This window comes from Sarcophilus harrisii, chromosome 4, assembly GCF_902635505.1.
Source record: "Sarcophilus harrisii chromosome 4, mSarHar1.11, whole genome shotgun sequence".
Classification (NCBI taxonomy): Eukaryota; Metazoa; Chordata; class Mammalia; order Dasyuromorphia; family Dasyuridae; genus Sarcophilus; species Sarcophilus harrisii.
In genome coordinates, this window is record NC_045429.1 from 271,881,354 (window position 1) to 271,907,172 (window position 25,819).

Here is a 25,819-nt window from a genome sequence, read left to right on the forward strand (position 1 = left end):
ATAAACTGAATCAGACAAAGGTTAAGTTATTTACCCAGGTCATACAGTTAAAATGTATGAAATTTTAAACTCAACTTTTCCTGAATTCAAGGCCAGCACATTCTACTTACCTAGGTTTTGTTAAAATAGTTATTTTTTCCTTTTTATTTCAGAAGATGGCTCCTCAAGGAGGATGGAGTGGGGAGAAGAGGGAGGGAAACAGTGTCTTTGGAAATTAAAATACTTTTTAAAATGAAAGAAAAATGTAAATACATAACAGGGCCTAGGACTTCACTGAAATTCTAAGACATATGGTAGAATGATATTGTTTATTAGTTTAAGTTGAGATTTCTGATATAATCATTAGAGATGCTTCAAAAAGGATTTATGAGTGCTGTAGCCTAGCTGAAGAAAGAGAAAGGAAGAATCTTTCATTTAAAAAAAGTGGGGGTTTGGGGAAAATTGAGGTAATTAAATGAAGAAATTGACCTGAAATTGAAATGGTTTTTGAAAACAAATTGGCTTGTTTTCTGAGGTTTTGTTCTGAATGTTTCTGAATAGTTGATGGTTTTCATAGGTATTATAAGAAGTTTATTTTCCCCATTTTGTAATTTGGATTTTTAACCATATGATTGTAAAGACTCACTTACTGTACCAATTGAGACAGTTCTCCTGATCGAACAGCATGGCAAGTTCAGGTTTAGTCTTTCATCAATTTAAAAAGAATAATTAAAAAAATAACATTATGGGAAAATCTGAAAACAGATTTGTTAAGGCAACTCTATACTACTAGGTGAAGAAAATTCTATATTAATGCTAAATATATTTTTGTATAATTTTTAAATCAGAGGGGTAATTTATGGACTTTAAAGAATTAGGGGAAAAGTCATATAACAGTATCATTTCACTGGTTAAAAATCATTAGCCATAAAACACACCCATGCTTATTCATACTGAGTTTTGGAGGCAGATTTTAAAATGTCCAGGATGGGAGCAGCAATATTCTGGCTGCTTTCTTTAAAAAAAAATGAATCACAATATAGCACAAAATTTCTTAATGGTTTGGTTCTGTCTGATTGACATACGTTGGACATAATATTTAGGAAAAGATTTTTATAAAAGCTCACATTTAAAATTATGATTTCCATTACCCAAACCTGTTATACAAATTTTCATTTATTTTGTTTAAAAGTGTGGGGGGGCGGGGAGGTAGGAAAGAAAACCCATAATGATGGGAAAGATGTGTTGATCTTTTAACTTGGGATTGTCCATAAATATCAATATTCTATCTTTCTCTAACACTGTAGCATAACAAAAGGAATCCAGAACTGATACATTTTGATTGAACCTGAATTCTCTCTCTTCCTTGTGATTGAATTAAATCTTATTTCAGGTGATCAAAAATCAGTTCTTGATTATTAATCATAAGGTGAATGTATTGGTCCTTGCCAGAGTTCCTAGGCAGAGCAGCAATTTAATCTTTCAGAAATTTCAGATTGAAATTTTCTGGATAATAAGATTGCAAAACAAGGTCATGTTGGTTAATTTTCAGAACATTTATTCCTCCATTTCTTATTCCTTATATATCACTGTTGCCCATCATTGCAAGGGCATTTCTTGTAATTCATTCATTCTGCTGCAGTCTGCAATGAGATCAACAGCAACTCTGTAACAAATAGTTATTGTAATAACTAGCTTATGATAAGTTATCTGGTTACGATTTGCCACACTTGGTGGTGTGAAACAGATGATATGGCATGACAGCAGAAATGTTCGTCTTTGCAGATGTGGAAGCCATGTTATCAGTAACTCAGATAATTAGGAGGCACTATGGGGAAACCACTCAACTAATTTCACATTCCCTCTCCATACACATATTTAATTAAAATAACAGAAGCCATCAGCAAATGGTTACAAAGATGACTTCTGATGGAAATTAAGATGCCCTTAGTTGTATGACTTATCTCCTGAAATATTGCAGTGCATGTCACTACATGATCCAACAACTTTACATGCCTTGTGTGACATTTGAATATCAGTTCTGCTTTGGACCTAGATGGTCATCTTCAGCCAGTCTGCCAAACTGACCCTATATTTCCAGAAGGATTTTTTAATCTGGGGATAGAAAATGATGAAAGTAGTGATTATCAGATCAAATACAGCATCAAAATACAGAGCCCTATATAGACAAATTAAGTTGAAGAAAGATCTTGTTTAAATGCTTTTGTTAATTAAGAATTCTTATTTTCCCTCTTTGCTATTAACTCCAAACTGAATTTTTTTCTCCATCATATTTCACTTATGCACAAGAGCCTCAGTTGAAATCCTTTCTCAGTGGACATTTTGTGGACCCACTATAATGCCCACCACCTGAAAGTGTCATTTTACTTTTAGCTTGAATTCAAGGAATACACTTCCACTTATATCTGATTGTATAGTACATAATATCATTAACCAATTTCATGAAAATATTCTTTCAGGTAAAACTATCTTATGGGGTAGTTTTTACAGTAACATTGTTAGATTTTTTTTTCCATGGGTTCCAGACTTATGATCTCATTCTGAACACAAAGTAATTCCATCTACCAATACTGATTGGAAGTTTTTCGAAATTTTTGCCTAGAGCACTGACAGGTTAAGTGATTTTTGCTCAGCAGTATTGTTATGTCAAGGGGAGAATTTTAATTCAAGATTTCCTGTCTCTGAGGCTAGGTTTCTATTTACTACTGCACATTACACTATACTACTGTGTGACCAAAATTTAGATTAAAAATTCAAAACTGATCTTTATTGGTATCTGAGCCCATAGGAAGATTCTAGGGACTAGCTCCCCTACATAAATGACACCTTCAGAAAGCATTTACAGTGATGAGAGAGCTAAAGAATCTAGACATATCCTAGAAGTAGGAAGGGAAAGTGGTTAATTTTCCTCCACAAGTATCCTCTAATACAGAGCTTGAACAAAGTTCTCTGAGATTTCAACATCACTTTTCCCCACTCCTTCTAACTATCTTCCCTCCCTCTCCCTCACAATAAATTCCTCATTAGGAGTATTCTACCAACATTTATTAAAACTCTTCCAGACTGTAGTAGATTGTTTCTTAAGTTGCAGAAGCTAAAGTAATGATTATTTTGTGGTCAAGTCTTTGGTAGTGAGCCTGAATTCAGTGTGGTCTCTGTATAATAGTTTGTCATTAAGTTTTGTGTTTAAAACCTTTCCAGCTTGGTGCAAAATCTCCCTAAGTTTATGCTCTGCTGGCATAACATTTGATAATCTTTTTATAAATCCATGGTAACAAGAGAATATTATTTTTTTGTAGTTACAGATGTGCTCATGCTAGAAGATTTAAAAGTTGGGAGTGGGGGAATTGATCCCTTTCCCAACAAAAGGATAATTCAGTAAATAATTTATTTTATGTCTACTCCAACCATGCAGGCAGACGGCGTAAATCCTCTCCCAAGCCCCTGATTCTGAGTGAAGCTAGAAAGCAGTTAATGATCTACAGACTACCTCAGGTCCTCCGACTGCATCTAAAGCGATTCAGGTGAGCATCTTTTAGGAGAAGACATAGGTGCTGGTAAGCAGTGGGAATCTGTGCTGTGAGAAGCTTTAGTTAAGCCACCATCCTTTTAGGACTGGCAGAAGATGGCCCCTTTGAGATTCTTGGACTCCCTGTGGAGTTCATGGGAAATTTAACATCTCATCCAGTTATTCTGTGTTAATACACAGCAGGGGACTTAAAATATCTGCTCCCTTGGCTCTGTTTAATTGAACTTCCTGCTTTTGGTTTGATGGCTCAGAGGTTCTCTGGAATTGCTTAGGTTTTAGATGGAATTATTTCTAGGATAGTATGAGACAGGAATTTTATAATAGATGAAAAGACTGGGGAAAGGAATGAGGTACAAAAAAATCAATAACTAAATTGGTTAGGGATTTCTATCTTCAAAGCATATTTTGAATATTGATTAATCTTTTCTCAAAATGTGTGTTTGAGAATAATTTTTACAAAGATACACGTAGAAGAAAAGCTACATGTCCTACAAATACATCTTTGTCTAGGGTTGTAACCCATTTCTATTAGTGAAAAGAATTTTGTAGAATACTAATTATATAGTAGCAATGAAAACACTCAACATCACTGCCATCACCATACCTCTCCCCCCACATCACTTTTTGTAAATATGTATTTGCTTTGCTTCTGATGAAGCCTTACATACACATCCCTATTCTAGGTGGTCTGGACGTAATCACCGTGAGAAGATTGGGGTCCATGTCGTCTTTGACCAGGTATTAACCATGGAACCTTACTGCTGCAGGGACACTCTCTCCTCTCTTGACAAAGAAACCTTTGCCTATGACCTCTCCGCAGTGGTGATGCATCACGGGAAAGGGTTTGGCTCAGGACACTACACAGCATATTGCTACAACACAGAGGGAGGTGCGTGTAACTTTTTCCAGGATGTGGACACCATAAATTGTCAGTGTGTTCATAATGTGTGTACTTTCTTTGCCATTCAGGTCCTATTAAGTATCCCTAATAGGGCAAATCTCTTAACTCTCTGTAAGAGGAAGATCAAATCCATTAAATGGATAAAGTCAAAAGAATTTAGTTTCAGCTCTAGTTCTATCTACTGCTGACCTTTCAGTCTTCCCTTTAGAAATAGGGAAATGAAAAGTGTCCTAGGATAGCAGACTCAGTATCAGAACTAAAAGAGATTTAAGAGATATTCTGGTCCTACACCCTCATTTTGTAGAATAGGCGCCTGAGTTGTAAAAAGATTAAGTGACTAGCCCCACCAAACTCACATAGGTAGTAAAGTGCAGAGTTCAGAATTTGATTACTGACCTCCTTAAACCCAAGCCTGGGGAATCTCTTCCACTCTGTGGAACTCTTCCACATTATGCTCTGACTTCCCTCTTCGGGGTATGAACTTGTGCTTCTAAAGGTATTGCTAAGAATAGGCTGATTAAATTTTTTAGCTAGATATACGAAAAAAAAAAAAGGACTATGTGGTTTTTCTGACTCTTGGCTTTTTATAAAAAGTGTCTGCTCTCCTCAGGTCTATAAGAATTACAAAACAATCAAAAGTTTAAAAAAATATAAATGTTATTTTTCACATCAAACAATTTTAAGTCACCAAATCTGTCAGCTATTTGTTTGGGAACCTTTTGAATACTAAGAATACTCAAAAAACTACATCTCAGCAAATTCTAGTTTTCAGTATTCAATTTTTGGTGATCCCTAGTAATTTACCTAGCCTATGAATTATCCAAGCCCCTTTGCAACAGCTTTTTTTTTTTCCTTCTTTAAACCCATCCTCCTATCCTTGACTTATTAATACCTTCTCCAAAGCAGGGGGAGCATACCTCCCCAAAGAGGGAGGATGGAAATCTTGGTATTTTGTTAACAGCACTGCTGTTATTAACTTTGGTGGGGACGAAAGTTGATATTAATATTTAAAACTAAATTTTCAAGGTATCTATTGGTTTCACTTATCTGTTCTCAGTAGAAAGATTTTAAGAGTTGGCTCTCTTTAGAATTTTTCTGCTCCTTTTATCTTGTTGATCTCAGCTGCTGCTCTAAAAGCAGAAAGGTTGGATAGTAATTTTCTTTCTTTTCCTTGATTTCCTAGGTTTTTGGGTCCACTGTAACGACTCCAAGCTGAATGTATGTAGTGTCGAGGAAGTGTGCAAAACCCAGGCCTACATCCTTTTTTACACTCAAAGAACAGTGCAGGGCAACGCAGGAATCTCTGAAACCCAACTCCAAGCTCAGGTGCGATCCAACAACAGTGATGAGGACAGAAGATTGACATTTCCCTGAAGGGATCATGGGTCACCCAATGACCTCTGGCTTGTTTTTGAAACTGTCGGTGTTCATACATCCTTCCTCTTTGTAGGAATTAAGGCTGACTGAAGGAACAGATTTGCCACACTCTGGGGTCAAGAGTAGGAGTTGTCAGGCTATTTAGTCCTGTCATGAAAATTTGTAGTCAGTTTCTTTTTAATGTATTTGGATATTCCCCACTTTCCATAAAACAGAACAAAAGGAACAACCTCTTTAGTCATCATCCTTTTTATCACCACCTCTCCATTACAAAAGGGGGATCTTGGCATTAGGGAGATAAATGTAAAATGATGGTGTTTAACAAGATAAGAAGCCTTGTTATAATCTCTCCATTATGCCTTCCCCCTCCTCCTAATCAGTGCAAACCAGCACTCTGAGCAGGTATAGCCCCAGCTATTAGTTATTCCCAAGTGAGGAGTCCTAGACTTAAGCCAACTGCCTTATCAGGTTGGTTAACCCCAGCTTTAGGCTAGATAACACATGTCCCAGGTCTGGGTGGTAGTTGGATTGTTTGCAATTAAAGAATTTGGCTCTGACAACAGGAAATTTGGATAGATGTGTGCTAGGCATTTGTCAATCCAGGATAACACTTGGCTGGGGAATCATTGCAATTATGCACTAAAAGGGGGGGAAAAAAGCAAACCACATGAAAAGTGCCCATGGAACATTTTTTTGTCTTAAAAAAAATGTCATTACCAACTCTAGGAAGACAAATTCTGAAGTTTTCTTAAGCTTTTTTGGATGAGCAGAGTGTAAACCAAGATCCCTACATGAAGCAAAATCAGTAGTCACTTTAAAAATGCAACCAGGCTTTTGAAGTGTCTTATGCATTCATTGCTCATTTATGTATCATCTCTGGGTAGCCTATTGCTCCACTTAACAATAGCTCTCATAGGAAAGCAACATCAGCAAAGTCCATCCATTTCACTCCACTGCTTACCTCACTGCTGGAGTAAGTCTTAGAGCTGTAGGTCTGAATCATGGGCCTGAGATGTATGTCTGTCCTTGGGTCAGTCATCTATTCCTAGGCTTCTCCAAAAAATCAAGTTATTGGGAATAGAGAAGCCCTTTAGTCTGGTATTTAATATATCTTGAATGTTCACCATGTTCCACAGCCCAACTCACTGACATTATAAACATCATAAAGAGCATGGGCCTCAGTCATATACTGAAGATTTGTATTATCCTGAGGAATGGCAGTTGCTCAGAAACGTGTTCCCACTGTAGCTGCAGCTTGTTGCAGGTAACTGCTTCTGGGCCTGGTCAGATTCCTCCCAGATTTCTTGGGAATTCAGGATCACTTAGAACTATACTACCTGTTAGAGAATTAAAAGGTGATGTGATCCAGGTGCTGGTGAAATGTACCTTACTCTTTAAATTGGATCCATAGCAAAAACTAATGAAATTTCACAAGTTGACCTTAAATACGAATGTACCAGCCACCACTGATCTTACCTTGTGAGCCCTTTGGCTTTGGCAACTCAATTGAAAGTCATTTGCAAACCATAACAGCATTGTAGCTGTTGCTACAGTGAATGAAGCCTCAGCTTATCAATATGAATGCTCATCTTTTGACTGAGTATATCACATTAATATTTGAATTCAGGTAGAGGTACAGCTGTCAAATGAATGGAATAAGAGTTGAAAGGGGTTTTGGGAGGGAGGAAAGATGGGGTTGGAGAGAAAGGAAGAAGCTGAAGAAAGAGGGTAGGTTTAGCCATGCTGATGAATGGGATCTGTAGCATTTGCTGTTGACCTCTTTTGAGATGGTCCCTCCCACAAATGACCTACCAAACAGCACTGAGACATGGAGACATTACAAAGAAAGATAGCTTACCCTTGTAGGGAGGAGAGTAACTATACTTTGAATTAAACTTGCTTTTTCCAACACTGTGAGGTTTCTGTAATATTTAGCTTTTATTTGGAAGCGATAGCGTATAGCATTTTTTATGCTGTTTGGTTTATATTGTCTCCTGCAGGCTTCTTTATATAAGCTTTGCCCAGGGCTCACTCTGCAGTACACTGTTTTAAAGTGTCGAAACGCCAGGGCCACCAGAGGAGGTTCTTATGTGGAGTTAAGCTCTCGAGGCCCAAATTGTTAATCTGCACAATTGGGAACAATGTTTTTCGTGGTGACGGCAAAACCCATTTACCCCAAGAGCTAAGGATAGTAAACCTGTTAAAAGGAAAATAAGAATCGTGCCTCATCTTTCACTAAATTCTATATTTATTATTCTAGAATTATAGAAATTAAAAGATAGAAAGGACTAATAGAGTACCTACTCCATTCCTCTTGCCAGTCCAGGGGGAAACTGTTTTTAAAAGATAAAAAGCAACACAATGCGATAGGTTAATACAAATATTCAAATTTAATTAAAAAAAAATTAGTTTTATACCAAATGATTATAAGGATTATTAAGCTGATAAAAGAATGTGTAAAGTAAATGCTTAACTTGGCCAAACACCAATAGATCAAAATAATTTTTAAATACCTTTTTTTTTTTTTTTTTTTAAATTATAGAAACATGAGAACTACTATTCTAAAATACTAAACTCCTGAACCAGGGGTTTTAGTGAGTACAGAGGTTTTAAGAGGCCAAATCAGCCCTGGAAGCTAAATGAGAGTAAAATCTGAGCTGAAATTTTGGAAACAAGGGCTTACTTTCCACTTGCTGAATCAGCACACATTTCAAAACTCAAATGAAAGATTGAAAAGTAAAACGCCCTTTTTTAATTTGTGTAAATCTTGGATATAGACAAGTCTTAGTTGCTTCTTGCTTTCTTCTAACATGAGAAAAAGTTAAGAACCAAGTAAGACTTGTAGGGAAAGGCTACCAAATCCAATCCAAGTTTCTAATAACAGAAACCTCAAGGACCCATTTTGTTCCAAAGAGCAATTAAATGATTCATTAAAATCTCTTTCCTGGAACACTTATCATTTGGCCAGCATATTTACTTTCTACTATGATCTGCTTTCTCTGATGAAGGCATCCTGGCCCCAAAAGGTATTTTTACCTCAGACTAGTCTGACCTTGATATTTTCATTCACCCTGAGTCAAGCATGTGTGCTAATATAGTGTTAATCAACAATTAACCCTCAGGTAGCCAAGAACTGAAGCTCTTAAAAGAACAGGCCAGCTTAGATTTAGCCCCCCCTTCAAGGATAGGAGGCAGTGCCACACAGTAAATTTACAGATGTCTCTCCAAATGTCAAAAACAAAATTGGAAACTGTAGAATTGTTAATGTGTCCTATGGACTCGATAGCAGAGTTTATTTTTGTTTTGAATAGCAAGGCTTCTTGATTCAATGATTGTAAAAAGTTCCTTACTCTGCCTATGCTTGGGCCCAGACAAATGCAAGAAAATACCATGAGATCTGACTGGACAAGGGTGTTTTTTTACCCCAACTGGGCTCCCATGTAAACTCAAGCAGAGGTTTGACAATAGTCACTTAATGAGAACTTTTTGGGTGGGTGGGTGGGAGTGGGAGGGAGGAAGGCCAGAGCAGAGGGTTGGGGGGAGGGGAGCTTTACTTTATTGATAAAGCTTTGTGAACTAATTTTATACAATTCATAAAATTTGGTGCCTTGTATCCAGTTTGGTTTGCATGGGACACGAGATTTAAGGGAAGGATCTCCTTATCAGGCAAGAGACAAAGGAGTTTGCGTGGTTTTTCAAGGATTTTTAGTATCGCTTTTTTTTTTTTTTTTTTTTTTTAATTTTAACATTTTATACCCGTATGAATGTAAGTTCTTACCAGCAGTTGTTCTCAGTGTGGTATATTTTATTATATGTGTCTCAAATCTTTATATCTGTGATTATTCAAAGACAGATTCTTCCCCTCTCCCTTCTTCCAACTTGTCCGTTATATATATGGTAATTCAAGCCTTTCCTAATCAGAGTGGGAGGGCTATCTCCCCAAACTCATCCAGTCTTTTTTTAGGAAACATGTTCAAAGAAGAAGGTGCAAAGCACAAATTTTTAGAAAAGACCTTTTAAATTTTTAACAAGGACAGAAATGGTGTTAGAAGTTGAGTTAAAAGCAACACAAAATTGTTTCCTCCTGTAATGGAGCAAGTATGGACTGAAGTTCTTTGCCCAGAATTGGATGCAGTAGCAAAACATGCAACAATCCCCCACATGTGAATATTAAGTTATCATGTAGGCTCAGCTGTAATAGGCTCAACTTTCCTACCCCTAATCTCCTTCCATCCCATTGTAAATCCCTTGAAGAAGAAAACCACAAGCAGACATGGTGTGCTCAGTAGAACCAGATGTGGGAGTAAAGTGAAAGAGGCTAGTAATCTTCCATTAGTCTCTGGCTTATTAATTTTATCCTTACCAATAGTGTTAATATTCTATATATGAGAAAAGGATTCCATGAGATGATTTTCAATTACCTCACCATCTAAAAACCACTTGACAATTTGTATCAGTTTTTGAGAGTGGTGTCTTTGACAAAGCTTCCATAGCAGTTCTCCTGCAAAGGAGGCTATCCATATATACCTACATAGTGGGTGAATTTCAAGGTCATGTTTTTTTTTAAGTTTCTAAATGTTTTTATTTTAAATGCAGTATTTGCTCTTTAGCACAGATCTTTGACTTCAACCAGTTTATCTATAGGAATCTCACAGAAAGCTTTTACATGTTTTTAACATACTTTTACATTAGCTACAAAACTTTAAAACAAAGGGTGATTTTTTTTTTTTTCTGCTTATTCTGCTTCCCGTATCTTGGATCTAAGAAAACATTTTCCAATATCCAAGGGGCCACTTTAAGACAGCATTTTTTTTAAAGCAATGAGTCACAACCTCTATAAGACTGAAGGGATATCATACAAATTTGGCTTGGAGAAAATGAGGTATTGACAATTGGATAGGAAATAGAAAACAGTTATTTCCCACAACTGATGGGTGATTACAGGAAACTGACTTGGTTTCTTTTTGGAATTTGCTGCATCATCAATTGTACTGGCACCAAATTATTACTCTCACAGGATCTGTTTTATACAGAACCTTCCCACCCACCTGCATTGTTGGAAAAAAGCCTAAATTCTCCCCCAAAAGTTTTCTTAAATGTTAATATTAAGGTGCTGTTAAGATTAAATTTTAACTGATCTTTTTTGCAATGTCCTAAGAACTTTTACTGAATTTTGATTAAATAAATTATTGCAAACAAATTAATCACAGCTTATCAATAGATCTGATATTTTAAATAAGCTTTAATTTTTGTAGAGTACAAATATTTTTTTAAGATCATGTGTTGGTTGGTATTAAGACTGGGCCATGCTATTGCCTACAATGTCTACCAGGACTGTTATTTGCCTGCACTTTGGTGCAGTAGCATGATCTTTGTCTCATCTACTCATTTTAACAGTGCTTTTTAGATCTGCAGTAAGAGTATCACCATCTCCCCAAAACTAACCCAGAGAGAGCCTGATTAATCAGATTTTCTGCTGCAAAGCAGATCATAGTCTGACACATTCATTTTATAAGTGAGGAAAATGAGACCCAGAAAGAAGTTTACTCTACCTCCTAGATAGTAATAGCATTCTCTTATTCACAGAAAAATACTATCCTTTTGTATATTCCTATTGGGATTTGCTGTACTAGGATCTAAGAAGAAAATTGTCTTATCTGTTGAGACAAATGGCAGGATTAGAATTCTGACAATGAATGAAGGAAAAACTATATATTCTATCATCGAGGTAAAAATAAGTTCCATGAGGGTGCACTTTGGATTGTATTTCAAATCATAAAACAGATGCTTCATAAAAGTCTGTTGAACCAAAAGCATCTGCCCCAGGCATCTGGCGCTTCAGGAGATTCCATTCCAATTACTATGTTCAAAGCACTGTGTTAAAAAGGAAAAAGCTGAGTATAAATTCCAGAGCTAAGGATCCAAACATATCGGACCTTCCAAACCTGATCTATGATGAAAGCTATTTACAAATTAAAGCCTTAATGGACTTAGGCCTATAATTGGCTATACCCAGCCTCTTTACCTAACTTTTTTTTTTCTTTTACAAAAGTCTCTGTAAGACTTGTATTCCTCTCTAGTAACAATTTAGTCTTTAATGATCCCATTTGCCCCAGAAACACATTTCTGAAGACAGCAGCTGAGATGGCATCTATACTTTCTATTTTTAATCAATAGAAAATTTTCCTTCATTACCAGGTCGGTCTCTTTGCATATTAAGTTTATAAAGAACCTTGAGCTCTACATTCTATATACTTATTAGTTTCAGCAGTGTTTTTTTCAAGTGGAGTCCTTTTCATGCTAAGATAGAATGGCCTTTCTTCCTCAATGGCCTCATGTATAAAACACATTCATGCACTTCTCTGCCCTGTCTCCAGACTTGAACCTGTATTCCAACAAGTTCTGGTGGCAACTCTTAAAACCTGCCTAAAGCCCTAAAATGCTATGCAACACCAAACTGGTATCCTCCCTATCCCCCCACCCTCCAAGCCCTGCTCACAATTTATGTTCCTCTTCAGTGAGTTTCATCCCACAATTAACAATTTCTGGTGGTTGCAGTTTGCCTGGTTAGGATTTTAAGTTTTGTTTTCCTGTTAAATAAGCAGCTAACAAGTCCCCTCTTAAAACCCACGATGGGGGCCTGTTCCATTCTCTTTTGGATGTGAAATATGAATCATGTTTTTATGATTTTTGTAAATCTTTACTCTTTTTACACATTGTTTTTTGTAAGCTGAAGTTTCTTATTAAAAGAATAAAATCCCAGGGTCTTTGTTGACTGTCTTTATTTCAAACATTTTAGGAGGAAAAAATTATTTTTAATAACCGAAGAGAACAGCAAATGCCATTTGTAACACACAGTGGCATCTGCTCAACCTTCAAGGATTTGTAAGATATGTACAATATATGGAGCAAAGGCAACATACACCCCACACCATGCCTAAGTAGAGACTGAAGCTATGGCTGATCATAGACTGACCCAGAAAAAAAGATAACCGAAGGGGATGTTGCAAGTCTGAATCAGATTTGTGGTAGCCAGTCAAAGCAGATCTTCTGATGGTCATGTTATGATCATAGCTGCAGGTTGGATAGAGCTTCCAAGAAACTGCGCATTCAGATCACGGAAGGCAGTATTAGAAATGAAGTATCACTAGTTAACATCTGTGGAAAAAATACATTGGACTTGAATTTAACGTCCCTGCTTTTCACCGCCATTCACTCAAGGGACAGTGAGCATGCATTAAGATGTATGCACATGATAACTGGAGGACTTAACACATGCTAAGCATGATCCTAATAGTTCGAGTACTTACCAGCTGAGCTACAGGCCTGGCTGGGGTGCCATCAAGTCAATGTCACTCAGGTTCCGAGCCAGCCAGACACCGGCAGCAAAAAGTCCCAAATTAACAATCAAATTCCTGGAGAGCAGAGAAGCCTTTTAGTCCTAGCCCTGGTGATAATTATTTATAAAGACATTTAGGAAAAATGACCTCTAATTCCCTTAAAACATCCAATGATAAGAACTGCTCAACTCTGATGAAAAACTGCCTGCAAGTGGAGAAACCCGACACCAAAAAATAGGAGAGAATTTCAGGCTTGGGAGTCGGGAAACTCCCAAATCCTGTTGGCGACTTTTCTGAACCTCCTTTTCTCACACCTGCAAGGTGAAAAAAGCTTTTACCTACCTAACAGGCTTCCCACAAGTACCGCGGGAAAAACCTCAAGTAAAAGTTAAAGCATTAAAGTGTGGGCTATTTATACGGGCAGTTCACATTTCTGGGAAAATGAGCCAGGAGACGAGCGAAAGAAGGCACAAATTCTGCTCGCCTGCCTGATTTTGGAAGAATGGAATGACAAACCCAAAAAGGACTTCAGATTTCATCTGGTCCAACTCCCTGATTGTTACGGACGAGAAAACACAGAGAAAGTCATAAAAATGGTTCCTCCCCCAGGGAAGGTGACTATCGCAAGGTGACGCGGCGTGGCAGAGGCAGAGCCGAGGCCCGGGCCCCCGCCCATGCCGAAGCAGCACCGTGGCTTTGGGGAGCTTTCCCACAGCCACAGGGGAGGGAAGCAAGGGGGAGCCACCCCGTCTCCGGCCAAAGAGAACGCAAAGGCGGCCTTCTCCCGAGCAGAGACCCGGTTACCTCCGGAAGTCGTTCCTGTCGGTGACAAAGCGGTAGGCGCTCCGCAGCCATTCCCCGACCGTCTCGGGGGTTCCAGTACCTCCGCCAGCGGCCCCAGTACACGGCACCGCCGGAGACGGCACGGACGACCCGGTCGCAGCCATAGCAGGTAGCCCCAAGGGCTCAGCTCCACATGGGCGCGACTCACCAGCACGGCTGCTCGGCGCCCCTAATGTGCGTCACTTCCGGCCATACCCAGTTTTTTTTTCTTTCCTCCTCCTCCACCATTAATAGTCAAGCAACTCAAAGGCCGACAGGGGGCGAGCGTGCTCTATGGGCGGGACACGTGGCTGAGTGAACCGGGTTCTTCGAGGCTCAAAGCCTGCAGGATGGGTCACCTGCCCAGCTGGCCACTCACACACTACGGTCACTGGGCGGTCATTTTATTAAGTCCGACAGGCAGACTCGTAAAAGAACAGGGCTCTGAGATAGGAATTTTCTAGTCCAACCCAAATCTGAGGAAAATAACAGAGTGGGAAACGAATCTGTTCCAGGTCATCCGGGCAGTTTTATTCGCACCGCTGTGTCAGCGCACCAGTCAGCGAGCACTACATGCCCGCTTCGCGCCTGGCACAGGCCCTCCTCCAAGATACGCCTACTGACTGACCCCGGGTTCCAGAGCCAAACCCTGACCCAAAATGCCATCGGCCTAAGGGCGGCTGTCAACGAAAAGCTAACGCTGTACTTGGGGCAAAGAGCTGGGAGTGGTCCCCAGGCTTTAAAGACCCAGAAAAGTATCTGCGCGTCGGGAGGATGAGCGCCTTCACCCAGAATCCTCCGCGCTCACTCCCACCCCGGGAACCGGGCCTGGAACTGGTGAAACGGCAGCATTTTTATCCATCGCAGTCGCCTTCGCCCAGGACTCCAGGCTCCATTTCCTGTGGGGGAGGGGACGGGGTGAGGAGGAAGGAAGGATGAGGAGGGCCGAATTCTAGCAGACTCTACACTGTCTCCCTGCCGCTCTGCCCCCAGCGCGCAAGGGAAGACTGCCAGGAGCAGCAAGGCGCCCAGCTCCTGGCTGGGGTAGAGGTTGTCCAAGGAAAAAGCCATCAGGTTCAGAATCTGAAGAGGAAGAACAAGTGGGGCAGGGTCCTTCTTCTCCTGGAAGCGGGGTCCTCAAAGAGCGACTCAGTCTGCTCCCTGCGTGGCCCTTCTCAAGGATCCCAGCGCTGCTTAAGAAGCTCTGAGGAGTTTCATCTTTCTCAAGGCCGTCTCTAGGCTGCTCCATCCCGTTTTCATGACAGGAAGTGGAGGAGACAACAGTAGGATCATTGTTCTGGGAGGCTGTGAGAGAGCAAGCCACAGAGGTCAATCTATCAGTCAGCAAACATCATTCTCCATTCTCAATCTTTTTGCTGGATCATTGTCCCATTGCTTTAAATGGGAGCATATAAGATTCCCTCCTTTTCAATTTCCTTTTTTTTTTTTTAATAGTAACTTTTTATTGACAGAACCCATGCCAGGGTAATTTTTTACAACATTATCCCTTGCCCTCACTTCTCTTCCGATTTTTCCCTCCCACCCGCCACTCCCTCCCCTAGATGGCAAGCAGTCCTATATATGTTGAATATGTCCTAGTATATCCTAGATACAATGTATGTGTGCAGATCCAAACAGTTTTCTTGTTGCACAGGGAGAATTGGAGTCAGAAGGTAAAAATAACCCGGGAAGAAAAATCAATTTCCTTTTGAAAGTTGTCTTTACTCATTAGAATGTAAGCTCCTTGAGAGCATGGATTGTCTGTATTTGTATTCCTAATGCTTACCATTCTGGACTTGAATTACCTTTAACCTCTATTGGGCATTTAAAGTTCTTCAAAAACCTATGTTTCCATTCATATACATCCTCCTTAACACAATCTGTGGGACAGCCAAACTAGGCTTGCTCTTTCTCATCAAGAATACTTCATATCCTTAGTTGGAACCTTTACATGTGCACCACCAAGTTTGGAATGCATTCCTCCTCTGGATCCTATCAATAGGTAAGCACCTATTATGTGCCAGGCCCTGTGCTAAATACTAAGAACGCAAAGAACAGCAAAAAGGTTCTTTACAGACTCAAGTCAAATGCCACCTCTTATAAAAGCCCTTTCCTGCTCTCCCTCCTTTTGCCTTCTTGCAAAATTATTTTGTATTTTGTATGTGCTTCTCTTTGTAAATATGAACTGAGATACAATGTAAGCTCCTTGAGATAAGAGAATGTTTTATGTTTTGGTTATTGTATCCCTCATATCTACCAATTTTTAAAATGCTGGAGGACAGTTCGTTTGATACTTTTGTGTCAGGAGCTGAAGATGCAAAGACATAGGCTGGTACAAATTTTATGTATAGCTGGAAGTGTCTTTAAAGGTCTAGTCCAACTAGTGGCAAGAGCTGAGCTCAAATTCCATCAACTCTCTCGTCTTACAACAAAGAAAATTGAGGCCATGAGAAGTTAAGTGACTTGTCTAAGATCATTTAAGGAGTAAGTAGATTCTACAAGAAAGGGCCGTTTTTGAGTTTCCCTTTTGAGGACCAATCCCTAACTCATCAAACTTTGAGTCTTGTTTAAGCATCAAGTTATTTCTGTGTTCCTGGCATCCAGCTTCAAGAGAGGGTGAGAGAGGACAATTCCACTTCAGAATGCTGAAGGAAAAGACTCTGGGAAGAACTAACAGTCTCCATTATGTCTCTATATCCAGCATACTACTCTAAAGACTTCAAGGAGTTTCCCCTTAGCTGAGATCTAGGACTTCTAGGACCTCTGTCTTGATGGAGCTGAGTTAACTTGCTTCCAATGGGAGAGTGTCTTCACTCTCTATTGTCTGCTTTACATACTCCTATGTAGACTTTCTCTGACTTCTGTTATACTGTGATTTATATAAATAGGTTTCTTTGCTATTTGCTATGTATTCACTGGGAAAGTGGGAAAGAGTCAAGCCTTGAATATACACCTCCCCGCCAATGACAAAGCAATCAAAAGTTAGATGGAATCTAATCCTAGAATATAGGATATTCCTATATTCATAGATTATAATCCAGAGAATAGATAGATATGCTTCTAACTTGATACTCCCCCTCTCAATGAGGAGAACAAAGTGGTGACCTAGAGCCCCAACTTCCAGCTTTCTTTCTTGGTAGGAATAAAATCTTCCTTGGAGAAGGGTAGAGGAAAAGCTAGACATCTTTCTTCTGCCTCCTTTTGAGCCACAAAAAGATAGCCCTTGCCATTTGAAGAGCCTCACTACACATGTGGAACTCTTTGCCACCTGTGGGAGTTTTGTCTATAGGAATATACTTTTGGGTCACTTATTTTTACAAAATATTGTTGGGTTTGGGGGGGTAGGGTTTGGGTTTGTGGTTGTTTTTCCTAGAAGTTGGCCATTTAGCCCCATTTGTCTAAGTTTCCTCATCTATAAAATAAGTTGAAGAAGAAAATGGCAAACCATTCCAGTATCTTTGCAAGAGAACCCCAAATGGGGTCAAAAAGACTCACATAAACTGAAAATTACAACAAAACTTTTAAATTGTCATGATAAAAACTCAAGGTTTGAATGACATCACTTCCTTCAGCCTCCTTTCTCTTCTGATTGGAGAGCTAGACAGTGGAGTAACAAATTCCTTTCAATGTCTTCTTTCACAGAGGGCACAAACTGGACTTTTTGTCCCCCTTCACTCAGCATCTGCTGCTCTGATCTCAACTTCATGGAACAAGATGCAAGATACCCTATGCCAGATAGTCCCTGTGTCCCTCTCTTCTCCCCCATTACCACTTCCTTTTCCTGCAATTTTTTATATGTCCTCTCCTCCCATTTTATTGTAAGCTCCTTGAAGGCCTGGAGTTTTTTTTTTATTGTATCCCCAGCATTTAGTATAGCACCTGGCATAAAGCAGGTGCTTAATAAATGTTTATTAGATTATATTGGATTGGATTGGAATCAGATCCCAGCCTAGAGCCCCTCTAGTTGTGTGTCCTTTAAGTTGGTTCTCTTTTCTTACCAAAGGCCTCTTCTCCTCCAGACTGGCTGGGGTCCAAATCAGAGTGAAGACGAATTTCAAAGCATCTGGAGCAACAGGGACCACTACCAGGCAGAGCATACTGCCCCGAAGTAAGGGGTCTTGTACAGTCTAAGCAGCAGAAATGATTTTCATGCCAGCGTCTCCCTGCAGCCTCTGTGCACCGGCCAGAAAAGATGAGCTACACAGGAAGGGAAAAAACAGAAAGAGAGATGTGAAGGAGCCTACTTGACATCGGGGAGGGTAAGAAGCCTGCAGATTACAGAATGTGAAGGCTGGTTGGGGGTACCTGGATCAAATACTAGACTGGAAGCTAGGAGACCTGTGTCTTCAGAAATTTTCTGCCACCAACCTGACCAAAACCCTGTAACTCAATTTTCTAATTCATAAATTGAGAGTACTGAGCTGCAATGGTTTTAAAGCTTGGCCCTCAGGAGGTCTCCAGCTCTTCCCCTGCCCTAATCACCTTCCTTCTGTTCTTCCTTCCCTCCCCTCCCAAGGGAACCATACCTACTTGGTCACAGGCAGGGCAGCGAGGTCGGAGCAGCTCTGCATGGTGCCTGCCACAGTACAGGTGTCCCTTGTGGTAGAAATAGATCAGGTCTAGTAGGGCCTGGCTACAGGCCTGACAGGTAAAACAGCCAGGATGCCAGCAACTCTTCTCCCCTGCCCTAGCTGCAAACACCCCAGGCTCACCTGGTTTCAGATTTGTACCACACTGTGGGATAAGGAACAATGTTAGGAAAGAGCCAGGAGAAATTTCTATCCCTTCACTTTCCAACCTCCTGCATGCAGCTTCTAGAACATTTATATCTTTTACTTTAGCTTCTAATTTTATCTCCAAGCCATCTATTCCTTCCTCCACCCCTTAAACTCTGCCATTCTCCTCCAAAGCATGGTTACCTTCACATATATACAGGCACACACACACACACACACACATCCTACTCTCGATCATATTCTTTCCTCAAAGCCAAATTCTTTTGTAACCTTCCTCCACTTTTCTATTCCTCCATGAAGTTTTCCCCTGATTCTATTTCTATAATATTCTGTCCACCCTCCTTCTTATAGTTTTTTTTTTTCAAATTGAACTTAAATGCATAAGGACAAAAATTAACATAAAAAGACAATTCATATAAAACTATGAATTTCTATTTCACACTATTTTTTTCTTTTTTAACTATGTAATAAGTATTATACTTTTCTTCTTTTTTTTAAGGATCTGATATTTATTTCATCAATGTAAGGGATCCTAGATGAGGAACTTCCAGTTCCAAACCAGATCAGCAATTTACAATTTTAAAACATTGCCTAGGAGCACTGAGAGGTAGTGACTTGCCCAAGGGTCATTCAGATATGGGACCTGATTCCTGGTTTTCTTGACTCTGTGGTTAGCTCTCTATCCTCTGTACCATACTGACTCTATGCCCCCCTCAATACTTCTATAATGCAAAACCAGCCCTTCCATATGATCCTGGAGTTGAAACAGAGATCTACAATGTTAGAAGGGGAGATGAGACAATAGTGACTCATTCCGGCCTAATGATGCGAAGAGGTAAGGATCTGGAGTAGCTCACCTTCTCACACATGTGTCCTTCAAACCCAGGGGGCACCATTTGGATGACCCCCTGACCCAGGGCCTGCTGTCTACGATGGGCACTGAACAGCCGAAGTTGGAATCTCTCTTCTTCCCCAAGCATTGAACAGTACCTTTCCTGTCATAATTCACAGTGATTTGTAGTGCATCATTATATGAAGGAATAGTAAATTTAGACCAAAGGAAAGCATTATTGATTGCTAGAAAGGAGATAGAGAGATTATAGAGACTTCTTGCTTGAAAAGGAAAACTGTGAAGAGGAAGCTGGTAAGTAGCCCAATAAGAGAGAGAAAAAGAAAGCAGAGCGTAAGCCTATCTGAATCTCACCTCTTCCAGAAATTTTCCTTACTCGATAGCACTCGATAGCAGTGATCTCATAGCACCATAGAATGAGAAATGACTTGAGGTGTCATTTTGTCCAAACCACTTTTATTTATAAGAATTTTTATTATTCTTCTCTCCTCCCTCTGCCCCCATTTCATCCATCCCAATTAGCAATGTGAAATTTTCAAGTCAGCTCAAAGAATACAGAATGAATTGAAATGATCTGCTCTGGGAAAGAAGATAACTAAAAAAGAAAGCAAGGAGAACAGGAGCTAAACAGAAGAGGGTGGTATTTGAGGCTCACATCACTGTCTTGTGGAGGTAGCTGCTGCAGGAGGGTCCGGATCCGAAGCCAATTGGGAGAGTTATCAGATTCCACATGGAAGGACTCCAGGTCATGGTGTGCAGGCACCTGAAGAAACAAACCAGAGACCTGGAACAACTGCTGGGAGTTTGAAAGTATTTGGGACTCTTTCTTCTCTTCTTCCACTCCACGGTAACATTTCACTTTTCTCCCCTACAGATTCTTTCTGCATTCAGGGAACTCTGTTCCTGACTCCCCTTCAAAACTTGTGTTCATAATGATGAAGCCATTTGAGGGATTTAGGAATAGTCTCCATTCCTAAAATATCTGTTCCACTGGGACCTGAAACTTCACCATTAGAGATCCATTCCTTTGGCCAAGTCCTTTTCACATAGTTCTCCTTTAAAATGTGAATATTTAGGATGCATGAAATCCTTATCACTATTGTGAATACTCTAGTGGGTCTGGTTTTCATTTAGAGAGAAGACCTGGGGGCTGTATATCTGAAGGTGGAGAGAGTTATATGAGACAGTGTTGACTAAACTTTACTCAACTGGAAAAACAAATTTCCCAATAGCAGATAGAAGATTCTGCTTATTCAAGAGGAAGAATAGAAAAGAGCCCTTATTACCTGAGAAGGTAGGGGATAAGTTCCTTCTTCCTCCAGGGTGCAGTAGGATTCACTGTCTAACAAGCAGACTGATGTCTCTTGATCCCTGGATGTAGATTTATCCTCTTGGTGGTCTTGGGAGCAGACTTCAGTAAACTCAACAAGCATGAAGGGATCTACTCAGTAAAAGGGTCTATAATAATATCATCATCATAATGATAACTAGCCTTTATATAGTACTTTAAAGCTTGTCTTAATCACTGACTGGATGTTGCCTCACCAAACTGAAACTTTTTAAAGATCTTAGCTTAAAAAGGCCAGCTTTTTCCCACAACAACCAAGGCCATCTCTAGTCCTCCTGATTTATATTTTGCCACTGAACTCAAATGGCTGAGGAGGAGAAAATGAGGCCCTTCCTCACTTAAATTCAATTCATTTGCGTGTCATAACATCACCTTCCTGATATCATGATCCTCTTCCAGAACAAAGGATAAATGACAATAACAAAGTTTGTCAAAGCACTTTCCAAATTTTATAGGAGTCTATCCTCACAAAAGCCATGGGAAATAGATGCTGTCATTTATCCCCATCTTACAAATGAGAAAATCAAGGCAGTCAAATGTGAAGTGATTCATTCAGAATTATACAGCTAGTTAAGTGTCTCAGACCAGATTTCCTGACTTCAGGTCTAGCACTCTATCCACTGCAGTGTCACCTACCTGCCTGTACAAGGAACAAAGAGCCATGAACTGGGAATCAAGAGTCGAGGAATTGAGGAATGGCCGAATAAGTTATGGCATATGAAAATAATGGAATATTATTGTGCTATAAAAATGATGATCAGGCTGATTTTAGAAAAGCCTGGAGAGATTTACACGAACTGATGCTGAACAAAACAAGCAGAACCAAGAAAACATTGTACATAGCAATAGCAAAATAGTGGGATTATCAATTATAATTCTTCTTCTTACTACTTCAGAGAGCCAAAGCAATTTCAACAAACTTTGGATGGAAAATGCCATCCTCATCCAGAGAGAGAATTATGGAAATTGAATATAAATCAACATGTTATGCTCACTTTTGTTTTTTCTTCTGTATTTTTTTAAAATTGTGGTTTTCCCCTTTTCTACTGATTTTTCTCTCCCAATATGATTGATATGGAAATATGTTAAAAAATGAATGTACATGTATAACCAAAATTAATGTTGTTTTACACATGTAACTGGGGAAAATAATTTTTTTTTTAAAATGACAGTTAAAAAAAAAAAAACTCACCCCTCTATGCTTCATCTTCTTTATATGTAAAATGAAGCGTACAAAATCCATGATTTCTGAGGTCTCTTTAACACTCTGTGACCCTGAGTCCTACTCTTCATTAAGCAGATGGTCAGAACCCCTAACTATTTTCAAAATGTGCCATGCTATAACATTTGTCAAAAGATTTGGGTTTGAATCTCATCTCTGCCACTGTCTAGTTGTATTACCTTAGAAATATTATTTCACCTCAGTATTCTCCCAGATGTTTATCCAAATCCCACTCACCTTTCTACACTTAGAGTTCAGGTAATCTTCCCTGACCACAGGAGTCACCACTGTCCTTTTCCTCTTCTGAACTCCCATTGCACTGATGGTCTCTTGTACTATGGCATATAATTTTCTTATCATTGTTTTCCTTTTTTTTTTTTTTCTTCTTAACTAGATTGTAATATCATTGAGTGAGGAGAAACTAGGCGGTGAAGTGGATAAATCTGCCCTTTGACACTTATTAGCTATGTGACCCTGAGCAAGTCATTTAACCCATTTTACCTCAGTTTTCTCATCTGTAAAATGAGCTGGAGAGAAAAATGGCAAGCCACTCCAGTATCTTTGCCAAGGAAACCCCAAAGAATTGAACATAACTGAAAATGTGTGTCTGGGATGGAACCTCTCTCCACTTCTTTCAACCTAGTCATTGAAATAAATCAATAGATATGTTGATGAAAAATTGGCTTTTTAGTCTCAGCTCCCTCTAAAATGAAAATAATAAAATGAAAATAATTCTTGCACCACCTCACAAAGCTGCTATAAGGAATTAACGTTTATAAACCACAAATCCTTATGTGAAAGGGAGTTATTCTTATTAAAGATCCTGGAAGTGGGGTTGGCAGGCAGAGTTTAGACTATTAAAGCAGTAAGTCGTCCTCCAACAACCCCTCCACATCAGCCACCAGATTTTTTTATGGGTGACCCTTTCCAGCTCTATACTACCTCTCCCACACCCCATTTCCTTCCTCCTAACTTCCCTAGGGGTCTTTGCTAGGTTTCCTGTAGGGAGGAGATCAGATTACCTTCATATTATGCTCCCTATTCAATCAGTGATTTTCTTGCAAGATGCTGAGCTCCTGAGAAAGAGAATCTTTGAATCACAGCAGCTCAGAATTGGAAGGAAACTCAGAAGAATTCAGATTCAAACTATAGCTGAACAATATCCCTGGCAAGTGGTCATCTAGCACAGGGCTTCATAAACTTTTTTCTACTCGACCCCTTTTGCCCCAAGAAATTTTTAGCTGACCGTGGGCATATAGATATATAAAATATACCAATCAAACATTTACTGCTAATAATTATAAATTATTTCAAAACAATTATCTGATACATTTATATATATATATATATATATATATAATGTTATTATTTATCAAAGACAAAGCAACCATGCTAACAAGATGGATGTTCTTGTTTATTTTTACAAAAAGAATTAACTCTTGGCAGAATATTTGATACTTTTTTACTGTTGCCAAATTTTTGGTGACCCCCCCCCCACCCTCCCACAATCAGTTATGAAACCCCATATGTGATTCCCCACTCACAGTTTAAGAAACTTTGATCTAGCCTTTGCTGGAAGATTTTCTATAAGGGGAAAATCACTACCTCCTCCATAGCAATCCTGGTGCACTTTAGGAAATCTCTGTAAAAAGTTTTGCCTTCCCTTGTAATTTCCACCAGATATTGCTGCTAGTTCAGCCCTCTCCACCAAGCAGAACAAGACTATAACAAAATTCAAAGAATTTAGTACTGCCTAGCTGGTACAGGAAAAGTATTTAGTCTGGTGGCAAAGGATCTGGATTCCAATTCTAGCCTTTGGGGTCCCCTCCAGTTCTAAATCTAGAACCCTGTAAAATTATTATTCATTTGAAAACTGTGTCCCCCTGAGTGTTATTATCTCCCATAGGCTTTGGGTTTTTATCCTAAGACATATAAACAGACTTGTCAGAAAAAAAGTAGCTACTTGAATGTTTTCTAGTAGCAAACACAAATGCTTTTATTTCCTGTGCTCTCCACTTTTGACTATCCTCCTTAAGTAACTGCCTGCTTTGTTTACCCTCAGTTTCAGCCCTGATCTAATGGCCTTTTCAGAAAAACAGTTCCTTTGTTATATGAAGATGGCAATCCTGTGCCCTTAGATGCCAGCGGGAGGGAGGTCGAGTATGGTTGGAGCTGGGTTACAAAAGAAAGTTCCCTAAATGATGATGACCAGGACGTAGGGTGTTCCTATTCCTTTAAAATCACACTGTACAGTAAATCGCTTCCACCCGCAATGTCTCCCAAGTTCCCTCGGTCCTAGGCCTTCCCCATTCACTTGCCTGTAGCTTTTTCTCCTCCCGACCCCAGGGTTCGCTTAAGAAGTCCTCGAGGGGGCAGGTGCCGCGGAATTCCTAAGAAGTGGAGAGTGGGAAAGACCCGATCTGTTCGGTCCCGCGTTAGGGATACTCAGCACGGAGCTGAGCGTGAATTCTCCAACTCTCACCAGTTCAAAGATTAACCAGCCGTCCTCCCCGCCGGGGGCAGTGCCCTCTGGGGCCCCAGAGCAGCCCGGATGGGTGGGGAGGAGAGAAGAGAAGGAAAGGGAAAGAGGCAGGATTCCGGCATGGGATCCGCCTCCGGAGAATCATCCTAAGTAGCCAAACCGGTGGGGAGAGAAACAGGGCACGTGGGGAGCAGGAAGGAAGCAGATCTACCGTTCCGTTCAAGACACCTTTTTCTTCTCCCTCCCCTCCAGTCCCCCAAACTGTGTCAGGTTAGAAACTTCACGGTATCACCTCTCTCCCGGCCAGGGCATCTGCCCCTGGGCCGCCTTCCATTCCATTACTCTCTCCATCCCCGCCCGTCCCCTTCCAATTTCGTTCTCGATTAAGACTGCAGCTGGAAGACAAAAATCTGAAACACCCGTCCAGGAAAATGGGGAGAGAGGGCAGGGAGGAAGGGTGTCCCGGTACGGAGTAGTGACACGGAGCGTCACCCTCCAGGACTACAATAAATACAATCAATAAACATAAATAAATGAATTTATGTGTTAAGAAATATATTATTTAATATATAATAAAATATAAATAAACATAAATTTAATAAATAATAAATATAAATAAAAACCAATAAAACTTGAAAAGGTTTGCATATATTTATGTACCATTCATTTAATGTAAACTGAAGACGCAACTTTCTCTGTCCCTCTCCCAAAAGTGTACCGAGTCCTTGCCCCTCCCCTTAAGGTTGTCCAATCTTCTCAGGCGTTGGTCTTTTTCTAATTCCTCCCTACCAGTGTCTCTCAGCTCCTCTTTCTCCTTACCCGCAGTTCGAAGCCTCTCCGAAGCAGGGAGGCACCGGAGGAAGGGACCGCAGGAGGCTTACTCAAGCAGCACCACCAGTACTTTAGGTCACCAACATATCTCTACTCTGATGAAGACATTTCAGTACCTTGAACCCAAAAGCCTTGGGAATGGCGGTGCTCCTTACACCCCCAGGTCTGCTCAAAATCCCCCTCGGACATCACTGAGGGGAACAGTCGATCAATATAGAGAAGAGACTCATCTTCCTTGCCAGGACGGATACCAACTGCTAACTAACTGTTAACAGATGGCAGGTGAGGGATGGTAGTTTTCACCAGCCCATCCTGAAGCCATTATCTAGGGAGAAATCAACGTCTCTGGATATGTCACTTCTTTCAAGAGTCATGCAGCTA

The 25,819-nt window shown here is 40.0% G+C and overlaps 3 protein-coding genes across 18 annotated transcripts in view; 1 reads left to right on the top strand and 2 right to left on the bottom strand.

Moving 5' to 3' along the window:
• USP49 (ubiquitin specific peptidase 49) overlaps positions 1-12,778 on the top strand; it is a 116,740-nt gene extending 103,962 nt beyond the window's left edge. For 14 of the 15 annotated variants that reach the window (XM_031964881.1, XM_031964867.1, XM_031964869.1 and 11 more), the window contains 3 exons: positions 3,416-3,524; positions 4,213-4,418; positions 5,614-12,776. In XM_031964881.1, coding sequence (XP_031820741.1) covers positions 3,416-3,524; positions 4,213-4,418; positions 5,614-5,804 — 506 coding nt within the window. In that variant the 3' untranslated portion in view covers positions 5,805-12,776. Of the gene's footprint in view, positions 1-3,415; positions 3,525-4,212; positions 4,419-5,613 lie in introns of all 15 variants that reach the window. The other variant, XM_031964882.1, reaches the window with a different exon arrangement.
• TOMM6 (translocase of outer mitochondrial membrane 6) lies at positions 12,573-14,135 on the bottom strand. Its single transcript, XM_003769046.4, has 3 exons — positions 13,952-14,135; positions 13,118-13,222; positions 12,573-12,965 (listed from the first exon to the last, which is right to left on the bottom strand). The coding sequence occupies exons 1-2, from the start codon at positions 14,092-14,094 to the stop codon at positions 13,126-13,128; spliced, it is 240 nt and encodes a 79-aa protein (XP_003769094.2). The 5' UTR covers positions 14,095-14,135; the 3' UTR covers positions 12,573-12,965; positions 13,118-13,125.
• Positions 14,136-14,268: 133 nt separating this feature from the next.
• PRICKLE4 (prickle planar cell polarity protein 4) lies at positions 14,269-24,913 on the bottom strand. Of its 2 annotated transcripts, XM_012549044.3 has the most exons (7): positions 24,444-24,913; positions 20,842-20,996; positions 20,211-20,318; positions 19,563-19,700; positions 18,500-18,703; positions 17,968-18,166; positions 14,269-15,274 (listed from the first exon to the last, which is right to left on the bottom strand). In XM_012549044.3, the coding sequence occupies exons 2-7, from the start codon at positions 20,986-20,988 to the stop codon at positions 14,922-14,924; spliced, it is 1,149 nt and encodes a 382-aa protein (XP_012404498.2). In that variant the 5' UTR covers positions 20,989-20,996; positions 24,444-24,913; the 3' UTR covers positions 14,269-14,921. The 2 variants fall into 2 exon arrangements, with proteins under 2 accessions (XP_012404498.2, XP_023358749.2); XM_023502981.2 differs by lacking the exon at positions 24,444-24,913 and having other exon boundaries at positions 20,842-21,018.
• Between the last annotated feature and the right edge of the window lie 906 nt (positions 24,914-25,819).

Excerpts from the sequence above, each read along its gene's own strand:
- TOMM6 (XM_003769046.4), bottom strand. The coding sequence starts at position 14,094 with ATGGCTGCGACCGGGTCGTCCGTGCCGTCTCCGGCGGTGCCGTGTACT. Across the intron at positions 13,223-13,951 it reads GACAGGAACGACTTCCGGAG|GAATTTGATTGTTAATTTGG; the intron begins GTAACCGGGTCT and ends TCTGCTCTCCAG.
- PRICKLE4 (XM_012549044.3), bottom strand. The coding sequence starts at position 20,988 with ATGCTTGTTGAGTTTACTGAAGTCTGCTCCCAAGACCACCAAGAGGAT. Across the intron at positions 20,319-20,841 it reads CTTATCCCCTACCTTCTCAG|GTGCCTGCACACCATGACCT; the intron begins GTAATAAGGGCT and ends TTGTTTCTTCAG. Across the intron at positions 15,275-17,967 it reads TGGAGGAGAAGAGGCCTTTG|CCTCCCAGAACAATGATCCT; the intron begins GTAAGAAAAGAG and ends GCTCTCTCACAG.